This window comes from Chanos chanos, chromosome 8, assembly GCF_902362185.1.
Source record: "Chanos chanos chromosome 8, fChaCha1.1, whole genome shotgun sequence".
Lineage (NCBI taxonomy): Eukaryota > Metazoa > Chordata > Actinopteri > Gonorynchiformes > Chanidae > Chanos > Chanos chanos.
Window position 1 is genome coordinate 10576106 of NC_044502.1, and position 27502 is coordinate 10603607.

General features: G+C 40.1%; 2 protein-coding genes and 1 non-coding gene across 3 annotated transcripts in view; 2 read left to right on the plus strand and 1 right to left on the minus strand.

Annotated features, from left to right (window-relative positions):
* The first annotated feature begins 737 nt into the window (after positions 1-737).
* On the plus strand, positions 738-2377 carry mchr1a (melanin-concentrating hormone receptor 1a). Its single transcript, XM_030782842.1, has 2 exons — positions 738-792; positions 1359-2377. Exons 1-2 carry the CDS (start codon positions 738-740, stop codon positions 2375-2377), a joined length of 1074 nt encoding a protein of 357 aa, XP_030638702.1.
* A 4112-nt stretch (positions 2378-6489) lies between these two features.
* On the plus strand, positions 6490-6600 carry trnal-caa (transfer RNA leucine (anticodon CAA)). Its single transcript has 2 exons — positions 6490-6527; positions 6555-6600. It is a non-coding gene; the product is annotated as a tRNA-Leu (tRNA).
* A 7219-nt stretch (positions 6601-13819) lies between these two features.
* usp43a (ubiquitin specific peptidase 43a) overlaps positions 13820-27502 on the minus strand; it is a 54169-nt gene continuing 40486 nt past the window's right edge. The window contains exons 7-15 of the mRNA XM_030782532.1: positions 27138-27300; positions 25977-26088; positions 21626-21729; positions 17487-17564; positions 17224-17353; positions 15846-16173; positions 15450-15608; positions 14992-15153; positions 13820-14889 (exon numbers count right to left, since the gene is read on the minus strand). Coding sequence (XP_030638392.1) covers positions 13820-14889; positions 14992-15153; positions 15450-15608; positions 15846-16173; positions 17224-17353; positions 17487-17564; positions 21626-21729; positions 25977-26088; positions 27138-27300 — 2306 coding nt within the window. The remainder of the gene's footprint in view (positions 14890-14991; positions 15154-15449; positions 15609-15845; positions 16174-17223; positions 17354-17486; positions 17565-21625; positions 21730-25976; positions 26089-27137; positions 27301-27502) is intronic.

Consider the following 27502-nt stretch of genomic DNA (forward strand, 5'->3'; position numbering starts at 1 on the left):
GTGTTATGTCCCATGTTTTATCACTGGAAGCGTTAAAATATTTTCAAAAATATGAAAACCGATAAAACCTAAACGTTAATATCGTATACAGTGAGAGGTCAGGCTCTGTATGTTATCAAAGGGGTACGGGGCCATCTAGTGGTAGCATATTTAGTAGAACTCCTTAATGAAGCAGATTATGGTCCAGTGATGTGGTACAGAAGATGTAACAAATTCAGACGTGTCTTACATGTCTAAGGAGGAGGGATATATTTGTAGACGTAACTTCAACCAAATTTAACTAAAAAGTTTTGTGCTGTGTTTATGGTGACATCCTTACGCGATTTATATCACCCACTGGATAAACGTCAGAAAGGCGTAGTTCCCTCTTCTATCGGCAGGTGTCACCTTAAACTTTCTCTTATTAACCAACGTGATTGCCCTTTCCTTGGGATGAACGGGGCACATACGTTTCATTATCCATGTGGGGTGTAGACATGTTTGGCTGGATGTTCGCTTACTGAGTTCTTTGCATGTCTTATGTGAGAAAGTTTCTGGTGAAGTGGTATTGTTTCTGAGTAATTAATTTATCCTGGCAAACAGAACTTCTACAAGGTTTCAACGTTTATCTTTGTGAGAAAAATGTTTCTAGGAAGACTTACCTTGTTATTAAATTCCATTGCATAATTCATGGTAATATCAATCCCTTATTTTTTCTGCTTATACTTTTCATCTTCTTCCTCATGGATTTCTTTAACATGTCGTATGGGAATTCGTCCCTGACAGACTTGAACTCTTCTGGACAGTACATCGGTAAGTGGGATATTATCAGATTATCTCATTGGCTTTTCTTCGAATAATTTGCTTTCCCTTGAGGGTCTTCTTTACTTTTTAAATTCGTGCAGAGTTACAGTTTATCGTAGTACCTCAGTAGAACTTTCTGCAGCTTAATAATATTTCTTATGTGGTGAAGGTATGCAGTGGCTCGCGGTGGGTGTGAGTGGTTGGGGGGAGTCGACGGTAATTGGGTTGTAATTGTTTTATTATTTCCCTGGTAATATTACCATTTAGTCTTAAATTGTTATACTACTGAATTCTAACTGCTTTTGTGTTTACTGGCTGTCATGTTCCCCCCCATTACATTTGATTAAACCGTAGAACTTCTGAAAATGTACAAACATTGAAGGGGTCTCGCATTACAAAATGCATTATCATTATTTCATTAGGAATCACTGCGGAATGATGGAGTTTTTACAAATGAGACGGGCGTATGTCGAAAGAGGCATTACTCAGTAGTACTTTTTATATGCTGCTCTATAACATGTTACATTTATAACTGAATTACTCAAATATACTTTCGTTCTTCATTTGCTCCTTAGTGGACCAGAGAAAACAGTATAAAGTCGTCATTTTGCCAAGTATCTTTGGGATCATCTGTTTCTTGGGTATTATTGGGAACTGCATTGTCATCTACACAATAGTGAAAAAGACCAAGTGTCGCGCCAAGCAGACTGTGCCTGACATCTTCATCTTTAATCTGTCCATCGTGGACCTGCTCTTCCTGCTTGGCATGCCATTTCTTATTCACCAGTTGCTTGGCAATGGCTCTTGGTGCTTTGGAGCCACCATGTGCACTGTCATTACTGCACTGGACTCCAACAGCCAGACTGTCAGCACTTATATTCTCATTGTCATGACCCTCGACCGTTATCTGGCCACTGTGCACCCTTTTCGCTTCAACCACGTCCGTACTCCGCTCGTAGCTGGCGCCGTGGTGGGTTTGGTCTGGGTTCTATCCCTTCTCTCCATAACGCCTGTTTTCATGTACACCGGGCTTATGCCCCTCAGCAGCGGTCTGGTGGGATGTGCTCTTCTGTTGCCCAATCCAGCCACTGACATTTACTGGTTCACGCTCTACCAGTTTGTGCTGGCCTTTGCTTTACCGATGGTGGTCATTTGCGTGGTGTTCTTTAAAATGCTCCAGCACATGTCCACCACCGTGGCACCACTGCCCCCTAGGAACCTGAAAGTCCGCACCAAGAAGGTGACCCGCATGGCCGTGGCAATCTGCTCTGCCTTCTTCATCTGCTGGGCGCCATACTATGTGCTTCAGTTGGTCCACCTGGGCGTGCAGAAACCCAGTCCCGCTTTTTCCTATGCTTACAACATTGCCATAAGTATGGGTTACGCCAACAGTTGCATCAACCCGTTCCTCTACATCATCCTCAGTGAGACCTTTAAGAGACATTTCATTGTGGCCATCCAACCAGCACACAAACATTTCCGGGTCCATCTGAGTACCACGGAGGGAAGTGTTGTCTTGCCTTTGACCCAGGGCTGTCGGAGACCATCTGGATCTCAACTGGACGTGGGGCCTGGTGACATGGCGGCTCACTAAGGACCCAAACTGAAAAAAAAATCTCCCGTACCTTGTAGATTTTTCCAAACTGCTTTGTTTATTAAATCATTAGTGCAATTTTTAAACTTTTGAAACAGCAAATGTAATAATCAATACAAGCAGCTAATGCCTGACAGGCATACAAAATCTTACATTTGATTTCCGGTTTAGAAAAAAAATCTCAAAAGCATTGGCTTGATGATAGAAACAGTCAGTTTCAGTTCAAGCATTAAGCTTGAACATGAACACTTATGTTGCTCGAATTAAACTAGCTTAGTGATTGGAAATCTGCAGAATTCACTTTGGGCAATTGTTAAGCCAAATATGGCGGTAGTAAATTAACAACAATCAGTTCACGACATCTTTCAGCATATTTGTATTTGCATCACAGGAATGAACCTAAACTGACAAAAACATCATGTCAATCACCAGTGGGAAATATGTATGTGGGATGATTAAACACAGTGTATACCAAGAATTTGACTGTGAACATCTTTTTTTTTTTTCCTTTCAAGAGGAACTTGTACATGAGTACATTTTATGCATGTTACATAATTTGGTAGTGCTGGTAGATTGTATTATACTAATAAGTGTTCTGGAGCCTGTTTGTGCAGTGCAAAAGGCTCTACTGTAATGAAGTCTCACACTACAATCAGCAGTAGAGAGAATTACATAACTATGGCCCCAGACTGAAGGCAATGTATTTTTTGTGCACAGTGCCATTTATTTCACATATTTGTTGTGTCGTTATAGAGTGACACTGTGATCGTATTGTTGTTGTTTTTCAAAACTGGGAAATGAACTGTGAAAGAGAATATGCGGTAATACATATGAGTTGGAGTTAAAACTGGTTTGTTGTTTTTGCATTGTTTCCAAGAAGTTTTGAAAATAGCTTTAATACATTTTGAAAAGTTTGTGTGTGTGTTTTTTTTGTTTGTTTGTTTGTTTTTGTTTTTTCCCCCAACGTGGTTGGCTGTGTCAGGTTACTTGTTTTGTATATTTGACTTTAGAGGTATTTTACATTTAAACAAGTTGAATAAAATACCCTACAGACACAGATGGCTGCAGAATGTCACAACTCAGGACTGTCTCAAATTCAGTGGACAACATTCTTTTAGATCTGTGAGCGTAAATGAATATTTGTAGACTTGTCTTGTACATATGTTTAATTGTTCTGTTGTTTCAGTGGATACACTAGATACCTTCTAATTTTGTATTGTTATATTCACTGATATGTGAGAGATTTTGTGAGTATATGCACTTTGTATTTTCATTTATTTTGTAAATGACTTACCTTATGTGGAAAAAAAGCAACATTCTGCATACATTCGTAGTCAACAATTGTGATACTGAGAAATGTAAACATGTATACATGTATTGTGTTGTGATGATCTTGGTCTGTTAAAAGCTATACAAGTTAATGCTCATTCTGTGTGTTGATTTGTGTTTTCATAAAAATGAATAGGAATAACCAATGATATTCCCAAAATCAAAAGATACAACATATCTCAAGAATGGTGATGTTTGTGTTGCAGTCTATTAAACCATATTTGACTTTTCCAATTTAGGGATTATTCAGAGAACTGGTAAAGAAGCACATTCCTAAATATTCCATATATTTGAAAAGATTCCACTGGCAGCTGACTGAAATGAGTATAACCGTCGCCATTTCCCTTCGGGACGAGTTCTGTTATCTCAAAACCAGCATTTCTCTGAGTGCTGGGTTATAGTTAATGATGCATTTGAAGTCATGAATCATTTAATTAATTTAAACTTTCATTTTCAGGAATAACTCTTATCAATATTAATTCCCATTTGATTAGTTTTACATATACGCTTACAACTCTGGTATTGACTTTCCGCACTGTCGTGACATTACAACTACCATTGAAGAATTCGGCTGAGTTTTTCATTGTTTTCATTTGGACTAGTTATTATAGACTTAAATGTTTTAGCAGTATTATGAAATTGGCTGCTTATTTATCGCTGATGATTTTATACATATTTAGTGTTGATACTTCAAATATTATGAGCATTTTTCCTGTGTATTTGTGTGGTTTGCTGATGATAATGAATATGCTGATAAGGTTGTGTAGGTAAGCATTGCTGCTCTTGAGTGGGTAGACTATCCTTGTGTTGAATCGTAGTGCTTCATCACTCAGAATTTTCAATTCTGTTGATCGTCAGTGCTTGCATAAAAAATAGATATAGTCACAGATGGGTTTTTATCATGTTTGACAGACAAATACTTTGAATATGATGAGAAATCCAGGGCCAAACCTGCAGAGAAATTGAATTAATCAACGAAACAAAAGAAACAAGATAAAAATATAATTTTAGCATTGCAGCCTTATTGAGACCTAATATCGCATAAGCAGTTCAAGGTATTACAGAATTATCATTGTTATAATCATTATGGATATATAAACCCAGGTGTAGTGTTAAGTATCAGCTTCATGTGTGTTTCCAGTTCATTTAATATCAGTCTATGTACCACTCTCCCGGGGGATCAATCTGGATACCTCACACCCAGCAAAATTATTTATTAAATTTAATAATGCAACCAGTAATGCAGTATGTAACAGTACGTTACATATTGCATGAAGGAACTATTCTAATACTAATGTGTAAGCAGTACTATCCACTGCCCTCAGAAAGAATTCAGATTAAGTAGGATTAAGTAGGTTTTTCTTTTTCGCCGTCACTCAACACACAATACCCCATAATGACAAAGTTCAAACAGATTTTTAACATTTTTTTTTTTGCAAATTTTACAAAAAATAAAGAACTGAAACTGTTCACTTACATAACTATTCAGACCCATTAGTGTGACACTCCAAATTGATATCACACAGCAAATTCTTTTCTGCCTGATTAGCAATCAGTACCAAGAGGCCCTTTGGTCAAAAGCCGTCAAAAAGCCTGAAAATGTCTATAAGAACACCTTTATTTTGACATATCAAAACAGTCTTCCCTATGAACAATTCATGTAAAGCTCCCTCCACAAGGGCGCAGAGACATACATGTGTAATGTTCACATACACACTGGTACTGAGATAATATATGTCTGAAGTAGCGTCAGTAAAGTTTGTGTGACAGGGTTGAAATGATACCCCCAAGCAACTGGTAACAGGTGTTACAAAAATCTCCACACCAGCAATTAAAAAAGAAGCGTTTTAGCTCCGGACGATTGAATGAAAGCTTCAAAAATTGTATGGTTACACACAAAATGAGTTTGACGATGTCTGACGTTTGCTTTTGCCATGGCAACAGATCGGTCTCATGGCAACTGAGGGAAACTTTAACCCCTTATTTCAGGATGGACCAGGTCTAAGTCAGTCTGTCCAGTCTTGTCCTGTTTGATTATGATTCTCATCACCAGTTAATCTCATTTTGGTCATGATAAAGCCACCATGTCACACTGACTGTGAAATGATTGGTGAGTTTTATTTTTATATTGGAGCATCAATAGAAACTGCTGCTGACAAATGCCCACAGGTTGCTTCATAATATCAACCAGCCTGTGGGCATTTGAATGTAAATAAGTGACTGCACCTCTAAACATTACACAACGACCCAAACAGTCCAAATGTTTCTTGTGTCATTTCCCTTCATACACACATAATTCATTGATCACAATTTAACTTTCTGGAAATGAAGCACCCCTAAGGCTCAGCTTAATCAACAGTGATCGACTAAACACTGTTTCAAGTGCAGTTTGCCCCAGAATTTAATATCAACAAAATCAAGAACATTTCAGAGCGTTGTCAAAGGACATCGGCACGTGAATCTCTTGTCTTTGCCAAAGATTTTTTTTTTCTGTCATCATTGCTATTTCATATTCTACATCTGTTTTGAAAATTATTCGTTTTTACCCATTACGCAGGCATGGGTAACATTAGTGAGCAAAGCATGGTGAGTCGAGTATATAAGTACGTTGATTCACATCTTTTCTTTTGTTTGCGACCATGCAAAGGATAAACCAGCACTATTGTTGTGTGCTCACGTATGTGTCATTTGAACGCTAACCCCCTTCACGTCATTTGGAAATTTTCCCCCTCTTTCTGGCTTTATGCAGCAACTACTTAACAACTGATAAAACAACTTCTTATGTCAGGATGGCCGAGCGGTCTAAGGCGCCAGACTCAAGGCTTAAAGGCTTTCCTCTACAAGAGTGTTCTGGTCTCTGAATGGAGGCGTGGGTTCGAATCCCACTTCTGACAGCACTTTTGGCAGCCTTGGTCTAATGGTTAGAGACATGGGCTTGTGACCGGAGGGTCGCCGGTTCAATCCCTAGTACCGGCAGGAAAAATGTCAGCGGTGGGAGTGGGTGAACAGTTCTTTCCCCTCCCACAACAAAAAGGTTAATATCACTGTTTAAAGTCTCAAGAACAAACAAAACAGGATGACACCTCCCGACTTAATCCTCATAGTGACCAAGAAAAAACTCCCAAAAAAACTTTACAAGGACCACATGGCCACATGGTGTGCAATAGGTGCAGACCCAGCAGGAAAATACAAATAATACAATCATAATGAAACAATGCTACTAGTTTGTGTGTGCACACTACTGGTGTGTATAGGATGGCTTAAATGCAGAAGTTAAATTCACTACTCACTGCTGTGTGTGTGCGCGCGATCACAGAGATTCTAAATTCTAAAGACAAAATGTGAAAATGAGAAGAAACAGACAGAGGAGGACGGAGTGCTTAAAATAATGACCTGGAGTTCAAACAGAAATCAGATTGCATCTTCTCTTCTCCTTGGATTGTTTCACAGGACTTTTTTTTTTTTCTTTTACAATTTCTTTAGTTTTCAAGTTTTTTCCTCTCAGTTTGGAGGAATTTTGTTTTTTTTTTTTTTGCTGCAGTTACACACAAGAATGGCTGTTGTCCTAGCTGAGCTGGGTGAATTCAGCGCGCGTTTCCTCCATCACTCCACGGTCTGCAGAGTTAGGCCGGCGTCATCAAGTGATTTCGTGCTTGCAGAGGAGCATTTGTGTGTCACTTTCTCTGCAACTACATAGTCGTCTGAGCTTTTTTTCAGATCGACACGCCGTTTTCAAAACGGTTGGCTCGACTTTTATGTAATAAACAAACCTTGTGTGGGGTGTCCAAAACTTCTTTCATTCCAACTCAAGCCACGCTTTCTCTCTGACTTACACACTTCCTGCAAAAATAAATAAAAACAAACAACTAAATAAAATGAAATAAAATAGTTGCCTGTGATCTATGAATAACCAAAAGCCTACATTTGCTACATTTGTTATATGATAAAATACACCTAGAAAATGATCCAATGACTTTTACAATAAGGAATTGAGGTTAATATGAGTGAAATGCATGAACAAAGTTTTGATTTCTCTTTACGTATCCAAGAGTCAATTGAAAATGCATACCCCCACTTTCAACAGATTGCAGACATTACAGGGTGCAGTTTGCATCACTTTTGCCCTGTGAATTGTTATGGTATTATTTGCATTTGTGAACAAAATGTAGTCACAATAGTTTTTTAAAAAATGATCTCTACTAGAGTTCAGTGAGCTGATGAGGAGGGAGATTCATGACTCAGAGAAATATAGATTTTTATCTCATTTAATATGCAAACTTAGATGAAAACTGTGAATTTATCTCAGTAATGCTGTTTGTACCACTGTACGCGTTCACTTTGTTTGTCTTGGTAAAGCCACTCAATTCTGTTAGGTAAGCAACATAATGTGTCCCCCGACTTCAAAGTGTACAGTTTGAAGTAAGACGCAAGATGCCTTCAAGTAAAATTGCAGCCTGATTGCACGTTTAGCGGTTAACAAATGACAAATACTAACTGTGTCTGATTAAGAGTTTAATTTTTCCTTGTAGGGAATACACTGGCGTTACCTGTTCTCCAGCGCAATGTGACCCCTTTAGGAAAAAACTGTCCCTGTACAATAACTTTATCACAGTCACATCTCTATGCTGTGTTGCCTCCTTTAAAATCCGGATCGAGAGAAACTGCCTCGAGTAAATTGTGGTTAAAAATTTAATAGCACGGTAATTTTCTGTTGTAAAGTAAAGATGAAAAGGGGATGGAACAAGGCAATACGATTTTCTACGGCCGTACATAACCGCAGGCTTGCGCGGAGAATATGCATGACAGCAAGAGGATTTGGTCAACAGAAAGTCCTGTTGGATAGAAGACGCAACAAAATGTAAAGCGTTGTCTCCACAAGTGCCTGTCTTAAGCAACAACTGCTAACACAACCGATATGAGATGTCACGCTGTTAAATATACACACACCAACCTGTCCACACGCACACCTGCACACACGCGCACACACACACACACGCGCGCGCGCGCACACACACACACACACTAATTGTTTAATGCAAACTACAAACATCAACCAAATGAGTGATAATTATGCTCTATGATCAATACTTACAGGAAAATTCTGCATGATGACAGAGAGTCTATTACTTAGAGAGAAGATGATGATATGATTATACTGGTTTAAGCAAAAATATCAAAGGGAACTGCTGAGGCTGTCTCCTCTCCAGGATGTTGTATTTAAGAGCCAAAGAAATATACTATATGATCCTCTTTGAAGAGGATGATTTTCTTAAAATAAATAAATAAATAAATAAATAAAAACATATGATAGCTATGGAATATTATCAGAATAACTGTCCCCAAAATAGCAATGCATAATAATCTGAACAAATATATAATTCTATAATTTATCCTGTTATTATTTCTCCTGTTCTCTGAATCTGTTCTGTCTGCCCTTTGCAATAACCTTCAGAAGTCTGTCCGAGATCCCTCTGCATGACCATCTCTCAAGATTCTTCACAGGAAACACAAAGCATGACATTCAGAATATCTGGTTAAGATGTTTGGTCTTTTCCCAACTGAATTCTATATGTGATGTCAGGAAACTCAAATGAGAAAACATTAGAGGATAAACACTCTCATTTTACTTATTTGGATTTCAAGCTTCATAGACTTAGGGGTAAATTTCTTTGGGGAAAAAAAAAAAAAATAATAATAAAAAAAAAAAATATATATATATACACACATACACACAGAAAAAGTGTGTGTGTGTGGTGTGTGTGTATATATATATATATATATATATATACAGTTAATTTAATTAATCAAGCTGAGTCTGTGAGACATGCTCTTTTGCCTACAGTTTGAGAACAGTTTTGTTATCCGCACAGTTGCAATGCCTTAGTGTATGATTATATGATAGGAAAGAGTCAGCATGAAACTGGAGTGATTTCATAACAAATGACATCAACACCCAACACAGACATCCATCCACAAAGCCAAAGAACCTATTTCTCATTAACTGTATCTACAGACTAGTCAGCACTTCTTGCTGGTTGTTCTAAGATCTAAATCACATAATTCACTGTCATCATATTATCGTTGACAACAAAGATGATTGGGGTACCGCAACATTTGTGAACACTAGTCTGTGTGTCTTTTTTTGGCTGCAAGTGTTAGTTCAATATAATGAGTGTCTGCTGGGCTCACACTATGTATTCAGATCAATAACAGGTTAGCTCAAACAGAAGAATGTGTGTGTGTGTGTGTTGCAGATGAGTCATACACGAGGCATACACAAAGAGGAGGCACAGAATGAAGTCTGAAGAGACTTTGAGGAATAGTATGAATAACAGTAAATGACTAATTGAATGTAATCAATGTCATTAGGGTAAGAAGCACTCTTTACCCTGTATGAACTCACCATGTACACCTAATCTCACTCAGCTCAGTTCCTAATGCAAGAACAGAAAGTTTTCATGTTCACTAAATTCAAACCTTTTTTTTTTAAACTATGTGCTTTCTATTCAAATAAAGGTTGAAAAACAATGCACAGAAAACAATGGTTTGAGACAGTGGCGTCATCTACTGCAGACAGCACGACTTAACAGATGCCAGTTTACTGTCATTAAAGCTGCTATTTTCCTCCTCCTCATCATTTTGGCCGCTGTGGGATTCCCTCTGTTGAACTACCAAACCTCTCACACCTCTCAGACCTTGGATTAGGACGCGTGGTCAGAAGACATAGAAGCATTCTCCTCTGGAGATCTTATCAGTGTAGCATATGTAATGGTAATAAAGGAAGAAACATGAATATAACAATTACAAACATGATCACTGACTTGCCTGTAACTGCTTAACTGTATACTAAGTTGAAAATCAATGATAGCTGTGCAGTAAAAGACTAATTACTGAAAAAAAGAAGTGATATAGAATGAAGGAGAAGTGTTTGATTGCTGTGAATACTGAACATGAGCCTACTGGTAATTGTAATTCCCTGCAAAGCACTAACTGTAAAGTGGAAAACATATTACAGCATATTACATTTACACTGTTTTACACTGATGGACTACTTTATTTCACAAATGCATACTATAAAGGTAATGGAAAAACATCTCAAACACTATTCACCTTGATGCCACTGAATAACAGTTGTGTTTTCGGTTAAATAGTTCAATGTAAAACAACTTCAGCAATCAGAGCATGCATGAGACAGAGGTGAGGAAAGTTTGTTAAATAAAGTGTTTTATTAGCAGTATTCAAAATAAAACAGTATATTATGTATAGGATGTGTAGCTAAACAAACAAACCTTTTTTTTTGCCATATAAAGAATAGATACCCCTGTGCAAAAAGAAGAACCTTTATTTGCATCCTGCATATGTGATTCACCTCTATACCTGGTCCCATAACTGGGATATGTTTAACAGACTTACCACAAGTATCCCTTGATCTATTTAAAAAGCAATTACAAAGAGTAAATGATTATAAAAAATCACGTTATAAAATATCTTCAAATCAAACTTAAAAAAAACAAACAAACAAAAAAAAAAACGTGCGCGCGCACACACACACACACACACACACGCATACAAATGTAAAAGTCCTTCATTCATAGTCATATGCAAAAATCATAAGTGCTTCTTTTGGTAAACATTGTGAAAGTTTTGTTGTGTATAAACCCTGTAAAGAAAATGAGAAGAAAATGCCCACAAACGATAAAGACTTGATGTCTGGCCAAGCTTTCTTAGATCTCCTTATACTGTGCTTCAATCCTCTCAAATATTCTCTCAAGGGAGGAAACACGACATTTAATACAAGTGAGAGCTGACGAGATGCCTGATTCTCAGTACAAAAGCACCATAAGCCACTAAGCCATATGCTGAATTAGAATAGAATTTGAATTGAAACACTGTATATTCACTGTGTTCTCCATTTGCCATTTAAAAATCAAAAAGAAACTTTAGTTGGACTAAAATGTACATATCCATATCACTGTATATTTCTGAGAAGAATGAAAGTAAAGGAAATAGACTATTCAGTCTATTTCCAGCTGTGAAATAAACACATTTGAAAGAAGCAGAAAACACTGCTAATACATTCTTGAATAAGGTCTTGTTAATTCACACAGGGAAGCGTCTTGACTTTAGACAAGCATGCACAATGATTTTAAAAGTCAGATATACATGGGAATGTCTAAGTGCCACCCTTAGGGATTTTATGTGGCAATTTGACAATATTTCTACACTCAGAATAACGGCTAAGTGTTGACAGGTGGCTCTTCAAAGACAGACTGAAATTGGCTACTATGTAACACCAAATACAACAGTAAATTATAAATCAAGATTTAAAGAGAGAGTAAATGTAAAATATGTCCAGGGATGGGTGTTGTCTGGCTTTTTGCTTTGGCTTAAATAACTGATCACTCCATTCAAGGCATCCTGTAAATGAACTGTTGGTGTGGAAAAAGTCAGTACATTAGCTTTCTGCAGGCAGCTCTTGGCACAAATTATTGTAGTTAAAATAAAAGACGAGGCATCTTTCGTCGGTAAGTGAACATGGAACGATGAACAATCATTTTTGGCAGCTCAATAACTAAAACTATCGAGGAAGAAACCCTTCTGAGAAACAAGAAAACTAGAAACTTTGACTTCAACTATTGCTCATTTACACACTGTAGCACTGAGCACTAGTCTTGTTTAGTTGACCTGCAAAAAAAGTTCACTTCATTTAGAACAGCTGGATCAAAGACAGTCACATCTGGTGCTCCATTGAAACAACCATGACATATTGCAAACCTTTTTTTTTTTTTTTTACCTTGGTTTTATGGATTGTTGGGTTGTTCTTAAAAGCCATTTCTGTGTTATTCCATGTCCTTGTTCAGGCAGACAAATGTTTCAATAACATTCTCACAGAGATATTGTTAACAAGGCTATTTTGATTTATAGCTGATTATGGTAATATCATTATGGAGAACACTGAGAATATCTGTTATATCCCAGGGTTACACTTGCCAGGGGTGTTATTTAAATCAGACCTGTTATTTTACAAAGTAGAACACCAACTGTTGGGCAAAAAATGAAAAATGTATGCCTTTACCCTCTAGTCATTGTAATACAGAACAAAATGACAAATTCAGTGAGATGTTGATTTCCTTAGGGCATGAAACCCTTATTATTTATGTGGTCTAAATTACATAGTGCATGAATTCTTGACAGAATCTGGACAGAATAAAAGCACTACAAGTTATGCTGCTGGACTCAGCTGCCCTTCAAAACAGGCCAAAAGTTTTGTGGGTTTTTTTCTAATTTGAGAATCCTTTTTAAAGGTACGCTTTCTTCTGTCAAAACCACAGACTATGAGGGACTTCTATGAAGTGTGGAATATCCAGGACAGAAGGACATGTTGTTATATTTTAAGACCAGGGTACAGACAGGTGCAGTTAACTTCATTACAAGTGCAAATTGTATCATTAATTTGCTATAGAACAATCTGTGACAATTTAGCAGCCATTATGCAGTGCAAGGACATTCACTTAAACTCTGCAGTTTCCTCTTATATTGACTCTTTAAATAATACAACATACCTTTGATCTACAGTTCAATCAACACCTATGTACATGTATTCAGAAGATTTAAACATAAATTCAAAAGGAGGCTCTCCAAAAAAAGGTGTTAAAAACATTCATATAAAAGCCCTCCCCTCCCCCTAACATTAACATTCTAAAACAAAATAAATAGAATCAACTACTTTAGGCAAATGTACATCTCTTTTTTAAATGATAATGCTAAGTCACACAGGTGAAAATGAGAACACCTGCCTTCAGTTTCTCAAAGCTCATTTCCAGTTGACTGGACTGAATTTCACATCAGGTACAGAGGCACTTTTCATGGATTGCAACACTTTAAAAAAATGATACACAAATTAATAGAAATATTCTGAGATGACGTCCGCCAATACCAGGCATATATAGATATATATTCTATCTCTTCCAGGTTAAGGACTAATTTTTTTCCTAAATCTCTAGGCCACTAAGAGGTTGCAGAGTTGTCTCGTACATGTGCGTGTGTGAGACACAATGGTCTGCCTAGAGTCCTGAGCTCTATTGCTTTAAGTGGAATTGGTTGATGTGAGTGTCAGAAGCTGGACTCTGGAACCGTCTTCTTCCTCCCAAGTGAAGTGGTGCTATAGCGAATGCGCTGCGGAGTGCCGTGAGACGTCTTTTCTGACGTCTGGCTGCGAGATGGCGGAGCGGAAATACCGTTCCGATGCAGAGAGGCCGTCCGTCGCAAGGTGTGATCAGACTTGTTATTCTTGTTATTTATGTTGGACGAGCTGTGAGAGCGCCTGATGTCCGCTGCGCTACGTCCCGGTCGGCCGTTAGCCAGTTCCTCACCAAGACTCTGGGGAGTACCCTTGGCCTTCTCTTCTACAGGTCCACTGGGTCCCCCGTTAGAGAGAGAGAGTTTAGATGAGCTTTTGGTCCTTACCTCGCTTCCTTTGTCTGATTCACGGGTCTTCCGTACCTGATCTTTCCTTAAGAAGCTATTTCTAAGGAAGGATAGGACGTTACCCTTTGACTGCTCTCCTTTCGTCCCTTTATCTACATCTGGAAAGGGCTCTTCCACATCCTCCTTACCGGTCTTCTTTGTGGATTCCCAGTCGCTGTGAGTGCCGTAACTTGACTGAACCCCTACATTGGAGCTCCTCCTGGATTGCGAGTCTTGTGATTTAGAATGCTCCTGTTTGGTCTTTCTACCGCTCCTTCTACTTAGGGTGTCATCCTCTCGATGTCTGCTGTTGCTGCTGGGCCTATGATTTCCTGTCTTGTCTGAAGGCTGTCTGCGCTGACCCTCTGGCATTTTGGGAGAATCCGGGTGCCCAATACAGCTCAGGCTGCTTTGGTTTGAGGCACTGTCTGTGGAGGCCTTCTGACCCTCTCGGAGCTCCTTACCAGAAGGTCCACCCATCAGGTTGACAATGGAGTCCTTGGTACAACGTGGACGCCTACCTGACTCCAGGTATTGGACAAGCTCTGCTGGAGAAGAGGAGTCTGATGGAGGAGCAGGCTTGTGACGGTCTTTGGAACCGAGAGACCAGCGCAGGGGCAGCACTTTGCCAAAGTTTTCCTTGGACTTTGTTGGGCTTCTCATGCTCACACTGCGTCCTTGGATTCCCCTCACAAAAGGTCTGGTCTCAAAACCACCTAAGTTAGAAAAGGTACAATGTAAACTCTGCATATTATAGCACAGTTGGTCTTTTACTTCCACATGATGCCAGAGGCATCCCTTGAGAAACAATAACTTACCCCTCTCTTCTTTAGATGGCTCGTCCTGGAAGACAGGAGACTCTGGGGAGTCAGGAATGGAAGACGGATATGTTGTGGTAGACCGAGACACCACACTGCCTCTCTTGCTGTCTCCATTCAAGCGAATGAGCCAGTGGTCTGACATTGAAGAGCTGATGGAACCTGTAATAGGTAGAGTTCAGATCGATGTCTAAATGGCAGCACACAGGTATCCTCAAGAACTGCCCTTTGCAAAACCTTTAACATCCTATAATTACTTGTAAAAAAAAAAAAAGTGTAGGTAGCACTGAAATTCTGGCAGAAACATTATCAGGAAACTCCTTGTTATGCAGCACCTATGAGGGCCTATCAGCGGTCTTCTGCTTAGACCGTGGGTGGGTGTAAACCGTTCCATTACACAGTTTTTAATGAACCTTTTTGAACTTCACCACCTTCCATCATGTGCTGGCCCCTCTCACCTCTGGCAGAGCTGTTGGCAGACCAAGGGGGGATGACATTTCGACGCTGATAAAAAAGGATGTAAGCACCGCGAGTGCACAGCTCTTCCTCAGGCACTTGGTCGACGCTGCTGTCATCGTAGCTATACCACTGCCCATCTACCGAGTTTCGACAGTACGCTGCAAAAGAATTATATCTTCAGATGACTTTCGTGTCATTAGTTTAGCGTCAATGGTTAACAAAGCTATGGTTTTCTTTGTGCAATTTTCAACAACTTCTACTGCCAAATGTGAGGAAAACATTTGATAATTTAAGAAATTCATCTGCCTGAGGACAAGTAACATCTGATAATTTTTCAGGAAGCTCAGTATGGGCTCTAAAGTAAAATAACATTGCCATACCCCTTTCAAACGCACCTGTGTAATGGCCTCCATGCATACCACCGTGGTGGTTACAGACAGCATAAAGGTCATAGAGGAAATCCGTTTCAGACTGTTTCCAAGTCGGGGGCCATGGGGAAAGGTTGCGGGTGCTTTGGCTACGTTTGACCACGTGAGGTGCCATGTCCAAGCCTGTCAGAGGGAATCGCACCAAGGTGGACAGCTTGTTGCGCCGTTCGCCCACCTGCCGAAAACGCTTGAGGTGCAGGATGAGAATGTCGGGCAGAGTCCAAAGGCTCATCTTGACCATGCCCTGCTGCAGCTGCTTACAATGCGGACACTTCCATGCATCATCTGGTGCCAGCTACGACAAAAGCAAAACGACAGAATGCTTGTAGAAGGGGATTTTTTGCCCCCTTAAAAACCATCAGCCTGTTCTTGAATGTGAACAGGTGTCCCATTCATCAAACAAAAACTACTAAAGAACAAGTATTTATAGCATCTGTCTGAGACAGAAATGGTACATGATTGAACAAGATCAGCAGTACGGCTCTATGTGTTTCGCATTAATTGTACTTCCTGAACCCACTAAGTATGCTGGCAGTGACACACATCACATATAATGAGTGGTATGGCTCTCTTCCCTCCCAGCTTGAGAGTTTCCTTATTTGAACCCAGTTCAGCCCTTATACTCTGTATTGCATTCATGCCCCTAATTTGTGAACTGTAGAGTCTTGACTTTTAGAGAGAGTCAAGAGGGATTAGAAAACACTGACGCCTGGCAAAAAAAAAAAGGGCGAATGCTAATATGTCCTCTAGTAATTTCAAAGTCTAAGTTACAAGGGTACATCAAGTGAAGGAGAGTAATGAGATGAAATAAATTATTATTTATAAGAGATACAATCTTTGGAAAGCAGAATGTGGTGAATATACAAAGGATTTGTTCTGGGGTAAAGGTAAAAAGGACTACAGCTGAGACTGTAATATCAGAGGCAAAAATGAAAAGATCAGATTTAAGTTTTAGATTTTGACAATAATTTTTAAGACTGTACCGCTATCCAGGATTTAACTTAACCAGAATCATCACTGATTCTAGGTAGGATCAATATTGCCAGCAGAGCCTAATGATAGTGAACGTGCAGTGAACCTAAAGCTCCATGGGGTAAAGCCGACTGACTTAAGCTTGATGAGTCTGACAAGAAGACACGGTCATGACAGACAGTTGGAGGTAGGAGTGACCTTTCCTCAAAATTTAACGTGCTGAGAGGACGAGATGCTATACTTCTTGATCTTAGTGCAAAAAGACAGAGAGAGAAAGAGAGAGAGAGAGAGAGAGAGAGAGAGAGAGAGAGAGAAAGAGAGAGCGAGTAAAAGAGAAGAAGATAGCATGAGTGCGATAGAAAGAGAAAAATACCTGTTCCTCTTTGGTGTACAGCTGGAAGCACTCATCAAGGGTACAACTGTGCTGCTGGAGGTGATTCTGCTGCTGGATTCTGACACTCTCTGCATCTTTTACTACCTCCTCCTGAATGTTCCCAAACAGACTGACACACACACACACACACAATTTGCAGTTTTTACCGTATTCAGCAGATTGTTTCATTTTATTCTGATCAATATTAAAAAGGCAATGTTTGATATTCCAAATGTAACTGAAAATGACCAAGCATGTCTCACCATTCTTTGAGCTTCTGCTCCCACTCAATAACAAGCTTGACATGCAGAGGACCCCCTGGGCCACACAACTTCAGGGCTCTGTGAGAACAAGAAGCCAAAGGTCACTGAAGGGACATCTTCTGCATAAGCGAGTAAAAGATACTGGCAGGTATTCTACGAGACACCTTCACAAAAGCCAGCGTTAGTAAGGAAATGTAACTCCCGACTAGATAAAAAAAAAAAAAATGAACCTGATCTTGTCCACTAGGTGTCAGGCTATGATCAGAAGTCTAAAGTCTGTTCCTATACAAGCACCATATTCATAGAAATCACAATAAGCCTTAAATTAGATCTTATTTTAATGTAATCCACGTAGTTTACACGACGCTATCATCAACCTCAAACCAGCACGTGTCATAGTGACTTCTCTACAGGTGTCTCTAAGTGACCCTTTAATACAGACAGCAATATCCTCTGTCTCTGGAGAGTACTTTCCAAATCCCCTCCAATCTCTCTCCCAAAATCACTGAGCTCAAATCCTTTTAAAGGTTTACACTGTGACATACCGAGGTATGGAGGATGACACACTGAGTTATGGCGGGTAAAGAAAGGAGAGCACAAAGGTAAATTCTGAGGGGGATACTACTACAGCAGCACAACTTAGACATTAGTATAGTCTAGACAGGAGTCTCGGTTTTAATGATCATTAAGAAAGGACATTCTACCCTTAGCTCTTTTTCCCTCTCAAGCTTTTTTTTTTTTTTTGGTTTTGTATAATTATGCATTTCTGTGTTTACGTGTTGATCTGGTTTCATCCCTGTTAACAGAAAAGATGATTTATAGATGAAGGCCTCTCAACAGATGAAACTATGAGGCTGTGAAATAAGTCAGAGAAAGCTTATGAAAAGAAGTGAAAGTGAAAGGAAGACATTGAATAGACCTGTATAAGTGATTAAATATTGATAACATTTCATATGATGCACATGTTTGAATGAAGTATTATTTTTTTCCTAGGATGTGAAGATAAATGTTTGGGAAGTAAAATAGAGCTAAACTAATGCCTCAGTGCCTTTATCCTAATGACAGCATTTTCAGAAAAGACAGCACTGTCATGCATATAGATTTAGGCTTGCAAAGAACACAGGGCTACAGCACTTAGTGGTTCAAAAGGTCAGTGCATAGGAGAATATGTGTGTGTGTGTGTATATATATACACTTCCTATTTAAGTGTCTGAGAGTTGTAGGCTGATGACTGGCTTGGGGATTGCATTCAGAGATAGATTAAAACACAATTAGTAAATGGTACACTGAGGATTTACGCAGATGACCGGTCAGTTCACGATTGTGAAGCTGGAAAAACACTTTAGAGCTGCCCACTTTATAGGTTTCAGTGTTTAGGAGACTAAATGAGAGTTGGTTGTGGCCAAAAAAAGACAGTCTTTCAGCATACAAGATGGTCTCACAGAATGAGTCACTGAATTGTCTGTCTTGTTAAAGCATTTCAAATTCAAACAGATGGACATAAAAATAGCTCTACATCTATAAGTAAGACTCTCTAAGACTATAAGAAAGAGTTTTGTAAGAGTTTTGTTAAAACCTCATCATAGGTTTATGTTATTAATTTGCCTTTTTCATTATGAAGTACTCACAGAGATTGATTTAAAAAAAAAACAAAAAAACAGTCTATTAATCTACAGCCTTTCTCTCTGACAGAACAGAGGCCAGTATTCTCTTTTTCATAACTTATCCACTGTGTGACCACGTATATGTCCTCATATATGTGTAGGAGAGAGAGAGAGAGAAAGAAAGAGAGAGAGAGAGAGAGATTGTGGTTATGAATAACAGTCCAAAAAAACAAGTGCCCAAACAACATGAAAGACTACCATCACACAGAAAGTTTTTAAGAGCGCCCCCCCCCCCTTACTTTGAGCCTCAAAGTTCTCCAACAATATGTCAAACATGACAAAGCAAAAGCGGAGAGAGAACCGTGTGAGGGTATTTAAGATGTGACTGTAGACCATGGCACATTCTCCTTCAGCGAGACACTGAAGTCAGATTAATCTTGACAAGTCCCCTCTGCTCTTTAATTGCAATTGTTTCGGTTTAAAGGCAGACTGCAATAACTCAGAAACGTGAGGGGAATTAATGGGTGCTTTATCATTTTTGGACTTGACAGTTATTTTAGAGTGAGTGGGGAAGAAAAAAAAAAAAAACAGAGTTGTGGCCACACACGCATACTCCATCACTTAAATCATAATATACAAGCATTTTTAAATTAAACGCTGTCAGCTGCTCATTTACACACACACGCGCACACGCACACACACACACAGACAACAAAGCCTTACAGCAGCCAGTTTCCCTACTGGTAAAAGTATTCTGGGAGAAACAGTTCCCCGAACTTCAAAATACCTTAACTCCAAAAAATCGATACATACTCATGCTGTGGCCTTTCCCAAATATAGCGTATTCAGCTCAAAGTGATGGCTCAACTGTAACACAAGCTAGTTCACATAGTTTAAGACAGAGAGAGAAAGCATAGACACATTAGATCTGTGCTGTTGCCCTTTGCTGCACAATACCTGCCGTCTCAACTTCAAAACTAACTCCCTCATCTCATATATAGATTGGGATTTCTCTTATACCATATATATATATATTTTTTATCTTTGCCCCTAAAAGGTTTCAGGTTCAGATGCAGAGAAAAGTACATAAAAAAATAAAAACCAAGAAAGAAAAGAACAGTAGGCCTACGTGTCTGAAATCAACACACTGATCTGCGTAAGGGTTGTTAAACTGTATGCTGAAAAGCTCTTGTGATACACTCAAGCGTCTGTGTCTGAGTATTTTGTCATCTTGAAAGTCAGTCTTCATAATTGAATCTTGTTCATATCTGGACCTGCTGCCTCCAGCTGTTTACAGCTAAACGGATATCGTGTTCAGCAATGGTTGGGAAAATTCAATCACTCGCGCAGATGACAGAGAACAGGGGTCATTCTCTTGGCATTCAAGGGTAAATAGTATGCTCTAGCAATTATGCAGAGTAGATTGTTGAGTATGGCAATGCAGTATATTGGAAGTAGGGGCAGCTAATTGCAGGTTAGTCAAAATGTCTCTGTAGAAGTATTCATTAAAGGTGCAGATGTGCATTAATCCTGGCAGCTTCAGCAAACGGTCCTTCAGTCAGAGGCACAAAAGAAAATTGCCCTTATATGTTGATGCTGGAGAGCCACACAAAAAAAGATGCACTCACAACTGTCTGATTTGTGTTTATACACACACACACACACACACACACGCAGGCACGCGCGCATACACACGCACACACACGCATACACACACACGCACACACACGCATACACACACACACACACAGCCCACCCATGAGGCTGGATGTTTGAGAACATACTGTCTCTAATCCAGTGGGCGACCTCATTCTCAATCAGCTCTTTAGAGAGCAATAGAACTCCATTCTATTGAAAAGGCAGCTACTATAGCAGCTGAGCTTCTTTAAACGGAACATACACGTGTCTTAGGAGATAGCTCAGCACGCTTGAGCATGTGCAGAGATGAATGGGACCTGCCATCACGATGATGGAAATTGCATATTTAAGCTCTTTAACCCCTTCGATGGCTCATTGGTTTTTGAAAAAAAAAGAAAAAAAAAGGCAAATGGAGAGAACACACAGGCGACACCTACACTGTAATCACTGCTAAGAGGATGCAGCATTCATGTGTGGTGGGGAATCATTATTAACAGGTTTTTCTCCCCAGAGGGAGCATCTAAAACATGATCTGAATAAGATGAGCCAACAGCTGTAAGGACAAAGTGGCTGATGTTAATTCTGACATTACCTAAATGAGTTTTCTACAACAGTCAAATGCTCTTGTCCTTTCTTTTGAGACCATTTTTGAGATATGTACATATGCACATCCAGACCTTTTTTATTTACGGACATGAAAAAAAAAAAGACAAAAAAAAAAAAGGATTTATTCAAATCTTTGATGGCACTGATGACACTCAGGGACTGGAAACTGTAATCTGGCCCTTTTTTTGACTTTGTCTGTTAGATTTGGCTTTCGTCTCAGTCTGTTTGTCCAGTTTGACACGGTGGATGTACCTTATCAGTTCATTTCTTTATCTCTTGTGAGGATCTCACCTGTCCACGGCTGGATGGCAAAGTGGTCGACTGTCTTGAGGAGAAAGGTAGCTGGATGATGTTGATCCACTCACGACGCGGATCTTGAACAGGACCGCAGCGTTCTGTGGAAAAAAAAAAAAAAAAACACCCGATATTTCGACAGTCAGGCAGATAAAATCCTTGGCAAACTGTCCTGGGAGCTCTGAGCTTGCCAAATGAACACAGTGCTGACTATAAAATACAGCAATTACTTTTACAGAAAAAAAAAAATCCTCAACAACTGCCGGAGAGAGAGAGAGAGAGAAAAAAAAAAACTGCAGCCACTGAGTCCTGAGAAACTGACGCTTCGATATGCATAGCAAAAAGGTGTGCTGTTCATTTCAAACAAAATGCCACAGGAATGAATGTTTATTGCCTTAAGATTAAGTAGCTACCTGAAAATAGATCCAATATATGATTCGAAACGCACGTCTATGTTTTCATACAACATGTACAGTAATGTGCAGCAGAAAGCACGGTACATAGCACTGGCGCAGAGTAAAAGCATGAAAAAAAAAAAAAAAAATCACATCGGTGGTTGTAGCTTGTCTTTTGTCTTTTCTTGAGACACGTCTGAATAAAAGCGCCGCATTCCATTCTTTGCGGCCTTTCCTCCTTTTGCTTCAGCAAACATCTGGGTCAGACCTACAGACTCAGAGGTTTCCTTGAGGTCAGAGAGAGCAAGAGGGGAGCGAATGATCAGGGATCGAAAAGGAGACTCGTGTTTCTGCGGGGACCCGTTTTAAAGAGCTCTGTCGGAGAGAATGGAGCCGCAGCCAAGCATAAAGAGAAATAAATTAAGCGGCTAATACGGCCTTAGCAGCGAATGAAAACGGGAGACAAAAAAAAAAAAAAAAAAAAAAGCCTTTTGTTTGAAAAGTCGAACCCAATATTTGTATTTTCACTTATCTTTCGGGGACCCATTATCAGCGGTGCCAGCGCAGCACTTTGCAGTAATAACTAATTACTTCACACAGTGCTTCAGAGTTTTCTTCAACTTCTCTACTCAAACGCATTTTCTCCTCCACTGAAACTAAATGAGTTCAGACGGAACGCAAAAAATCTCGCCGTCTACGCTCCGATTTTTTTTTTTAAAGGAGTTTAATTAAATATTAATTATGCCATCGCTATACATTAAGTGTGTTACGTAACGTTAACAATCATGACAATTATCAGGCCTTTTCATGAGTGTGACCAACACTGAGCAACAAATTAGGTTGCTGAATTCATAAATTATGCCAGTGACTCACTTTTAAATGATAGTTATGAAAAATTGATGAGTGCCCAGAGTGTGACGGTGCTGACATATTCTGGTGTTGATATTTTAGACGCCTGTTTTTAAAGCTGCTTGCCCTAAGGGGGCAGTGTTTGTACACTAACTCAACAGCGGTTAGCGACAGTGAGTTGGAGTGGAATTGATAGTATTGGGTTATACCTACACACATACATTTGGACATGGATCCCTGTATGCCCACACAAACCCACACGCACAGACACAAATCTAGGCACGAGTGTTCATGCGTAAATCTATCTAACAGTACATTCGGAATAATTCTGCTGATAATGACCAGTGCATATAACAATTACAACCTCATTATGATTAATGATTGCACACTCCCATAGTCCTATTCAAGCATGCCCAAGTGTCTGTGTTGTAATTATCTGTCCAGCCCAAGAATGACTGAACTTGCCCTCAGTATCGCAATATATTAACAATAGATGCCTCCACCGACAGAAACCTCATTAACTACATCTGGAGATTTAAGCTTAGATGGACTGGACCCTAATCTTTTTTTTTTTTTTTTTTTTTTATGGGATATTCATATGCTGCTATACATCACGGTAAGAAGCTGAGAGGCCATGTACACCCAGATACAAACCGAACAAGTACAAAATAACGGACGTTTGTACGGGCACGTCGACGGCAAACGCGGAACACAGGAACTTGGGATGCCATATATCTAAAGCGGGAGCATGTTCCTTACGTGAGTAAGGGGTATGATTATGGGTGCGCCGGCGGTTTGGGTGTCTGTAATGAGTTGCGGCCAGAGGAGATGGCCCTTGATGAAGATATATTCCTCTCTCATTATTCCCAAGCCTCGGCGCCGTTGCTCAGAATCATTAGAATCGACAGCTTGGCTAAATTAAAATGTGCCTCTCGTTTGTTTACGCTCATTAGGATAGAAATATTAGCGGTGGTGACACACTGACAGTAGCGAGCGAGAGAACAGGCGCCGAGACATGTGATGGAAACAGTCCTTAATCAACAAATCCTCTGAGACTTTTTTTTTCTTTCTTTTTTTGTTTTTTTTACAGTTTATTATTTTTTTTTTGAAAGCCTGGTCGATATAGTAATTTTTTTCCCTTCTAAATATGGTTGGTTCGCACGGCTACCTGCTTCTCAACTACGCGCCTGATTCTGCTGTCACGTCACTTAAAAAAAAAAAAATAGCTCAAATGCCTCAGGTCCTGACATGAAAACTAACTTGAGTCCTAAACGGAATTTTTGTGGTCGAAAACAACATTTATTAACAGCATACAAAGTTCACTACAGGAAATTTCCTATGTCATCCACGAAGCTCTTCCTCTCTCTCTCTCTCTCTGTCTCTCTCTCTCTGTGGTAAAGCCTTCGGCTGCTTTCTTTGTTAAAAGGAGTAAATTATTCTGTGTTTTTTTTTTTCCTTTGAGAAATGTGTGTATGGCTCGTATTAATTACTGAAGCGAACATCCCCCTGACTAGAACTGGCAGAGATATTACCCAGCCTAACTTTGTCCTATCCAAACTTTTCCATCAGCCGGGCAATTCACTGGTGTCATTGTCAGGGCCTTGGGCCGTCCTTCAGCCGTGCAGATTAGAGCGTTCGTGCTACATTCTGGTCCATCAGTGAAAACTTGGAAAGGGCCATTAACGTTACGCCTCTTCAAAGGAAAACTGGTTAGATTCAATTTTCGACCAACCCTCAAAAGGCCTTTCATTTTTTCTGGTTGGACGGTGTGCGTCGACTCTAATAGGGGCGAGCTATTCCCCTCACAATGATGAGCGCTGTCAATTTGACTACGGAGCAGCACTGAGGGATGAAAGCGTGCCGCCGTGCGTCTTCGGGGCATATAGGATATCAGTCAGGAGTGTGCTTCTGCACATGTCTCTGAGCTTTGACCAATACGCCAGAGTCGGTGTGAGTGGGGATGTGTGTGTTCGGCTGTATTGTTATTACTGCGTGTGTGTGCACTCAGTCACGCCTGTTGTCATAAATGTATGTGGAGAATCGGTTTATTTAAACCTTATCACGTTTCATGAGTCAGATGAGCGCGCGTGCGCAAACACACACACGCACGCACACACACACACACACACATATACAGACACACACGCGCACGCACACACACACACACACATACACACGCGCGCACAAAAAATACACTACTAACCATTCGAACCTGTGCACTCAAAGCACGCAATTAAATACCTCCAACACAGACTTGGATTAAAATACAGGTCCAGTTCCTGACCAAGCAAATGCTTTTATCCGTCTGCTGAGAACGGAACTGTGCACTTGTCAATTAAGTTAATTTACATCATTTAAATCCATAAAAAACTCCCCTGCCAAATAACTACCTCAGTGAGGCTGGTGCTAAAGTAATGCCTGTGTGAACACCTGAATATGGTAAGTTTGTTCCCTCTCATGTGGTTAGGCTCTGCTCGGCTGGTCGGAGATTTTAAAGTAATTTTTGGGCAGCTCTCCCCTGAGCCGTGGCACTGTGCTATCAGATGTTATAAATTCAGGTCATAACAAGCCTAATAGATAAGAAGCCTATTACAAAGGAGGCCCATATTCATCATTTTAGGTGGCCTCACTAGAATAACATGTTACAGCGGTCAGAACAACAACATGGGCTGCAAAAGCTAGTTCAATACAGACCCACGCTGGAGAGTTACTTAAAGTACTCGAGATCAGTTATCAAGGGCAATAATCAACTGATAGGGTCGGTCAATCAATAGTACGCCCGATGTGAAAGCATCATCGCCGACTGAGAGGGAAAAAAAATACACGCTCCCTGTGTCCCTGGTGTTATTTACACTGTGTGCACACACTATGTGCAAACTCATAATCAACCCTGTCAGCATATCCCCAAGTGACTACGCTACACTGACAATAATGAAAAAGTGATGCACTCTTACTGCTTGATTGAAGTTCAGTGCAGCATGCAATTAAGCGACATAGATTGGGTATGGTGGGTGCTGGCAAGGGGTGAATAATTGATCTGAGAACGAGGACGAACGCGGTTGTTCGTTTTTTTTGGCATGTGCCGGCGCGTGTTCGACACTTACTTGAGCGTGAGAGCCGTTCAACATCAGATAGTAGATCTGACTCAGGATGTTCTGCTGAAGCTGCTCCCAGGAAATACTCCTGTCCTCACGCATTAGGAATGGAGGTCCAAATCTAAAGAGAGAGAGAGAGACAGAGAGAAAGAGAGAGAGAGAGAGAGAGAGAGAGAGAGAGAGAGAGAGAGAGAGAGAAGGGGTGAGGGGTTAGTGGTAAGGGGTAAGGGAAAGAGAGTCAGGGCAGGTGATAAACAAAGAAAGGCCATGGTCTAATCAGGTTTAAAGCAGAAGGAAATCACGGATGTAAACAGCACTCCAGCAACAGCTTCGTACGTGAATGAAAATTACGTTTCCACATAAGGAGTACACTCTCTAAAATAATCAGGGTAAAATGATCACATCATTTCTTGCATTCAGAAACTCTTATACCCCTTTAAAAAAAACCCCAAAAAACCCCCCCTGATCTACATGCAGTAGACGAGCTTCTCTCCTGCTTCAGAGAGAGAGTTTCTATTGAAAACTGGGCCAAACGCCTATGGCATCTGCCAGTCAAACAGCGCAAACACAATCTCCCCGACCTGGCAGGGGGAGAGAGAGAGGCTTCCACAGGTACTGAAATGTCATTCTGACATTCATACATGTTCCGGAGGGAACAGCTATCCTCTGCTTCCACCCAAACCCATGGAGTGTTGTGGTGTGGGAGTGAGACAGGAAGCAGGCCTCTAAATGACAGGTGTGGTTTAATGTCTGCCTCTACACTGGCCACAGTGCCTGAGAACCGTATTATGAGTCTCCGTGAGTTTATGGAGAACTATTTTGTACAACCCCATGACACTGAGAAATAGAAGTTCTGGTTCCTAAACCGATGGTAAAAAGTACGTATTCAGTGGGTACTTGTAGCTACAGTGAAGCTGGTAAATATGGATGTGTCTGATTTAAGTTAGCAGGTGTTTGGATTACTAGGACACAGCTAAGACATAGCTGTGGTAAGATTTAGCATGCCGGTTCAAGCAAGGTATTATTACAATGCTATTCCACACACATCCGCACATAATTAAATACACATTTGGATAATGATAGCTCAGTACCCTTTGGCCCTACTTATAACAGTGATTTGTGGTCATTGGGAGACTAAGATTATGTGTTGCCCAGGTGCAGTGTTGATACCTGAGAGCTTGCTGCCCCGTGCCTGTTGTGTTACACATGAGCAGGAGAAGCTTCGAAGAGCCGCCCTGATTCAGGAACTCAGATGACAAGGCACCAGAGGACGGTAACCTTTGACCCTCTGGGCCAGAGATGTAAGGAGAGGATGGGAGACTGTGGTGGTACCCTGACAAAGAGAGGAAAGATAATGTGTAAAAGATCCTGATTGGTCCACATGTGAAGAACAGCTTTTGATATTTCTTTAATCACAGTACCGTTGGATGACTTTAACATGACTACAGTGAATCGATGATTTTACACATATTTACGAAATGTAACGTGAAGAGTGGCGTAACAGGTTTTTACAACACACTTGGTTTTATAGTATT

What these genes read in the sequence shown, in the direction of transcription:
- mchr1a (XM_030782842.1), top strand. Translation starts at nt 738, where the DNA reads ATGTCGTATGGGAATTCGTCCCTGACAGACTTGAACTCTTCTGGACAG. An exon ending in CTCTTCTGGACAGTACATCG is followed by an intron (nt 793 to 1,358) that starts GTAAGTGGGATA and finishes TTTGCTCCTTAG; the next exon opens with TGGACCAGAGAAAACAGTAT.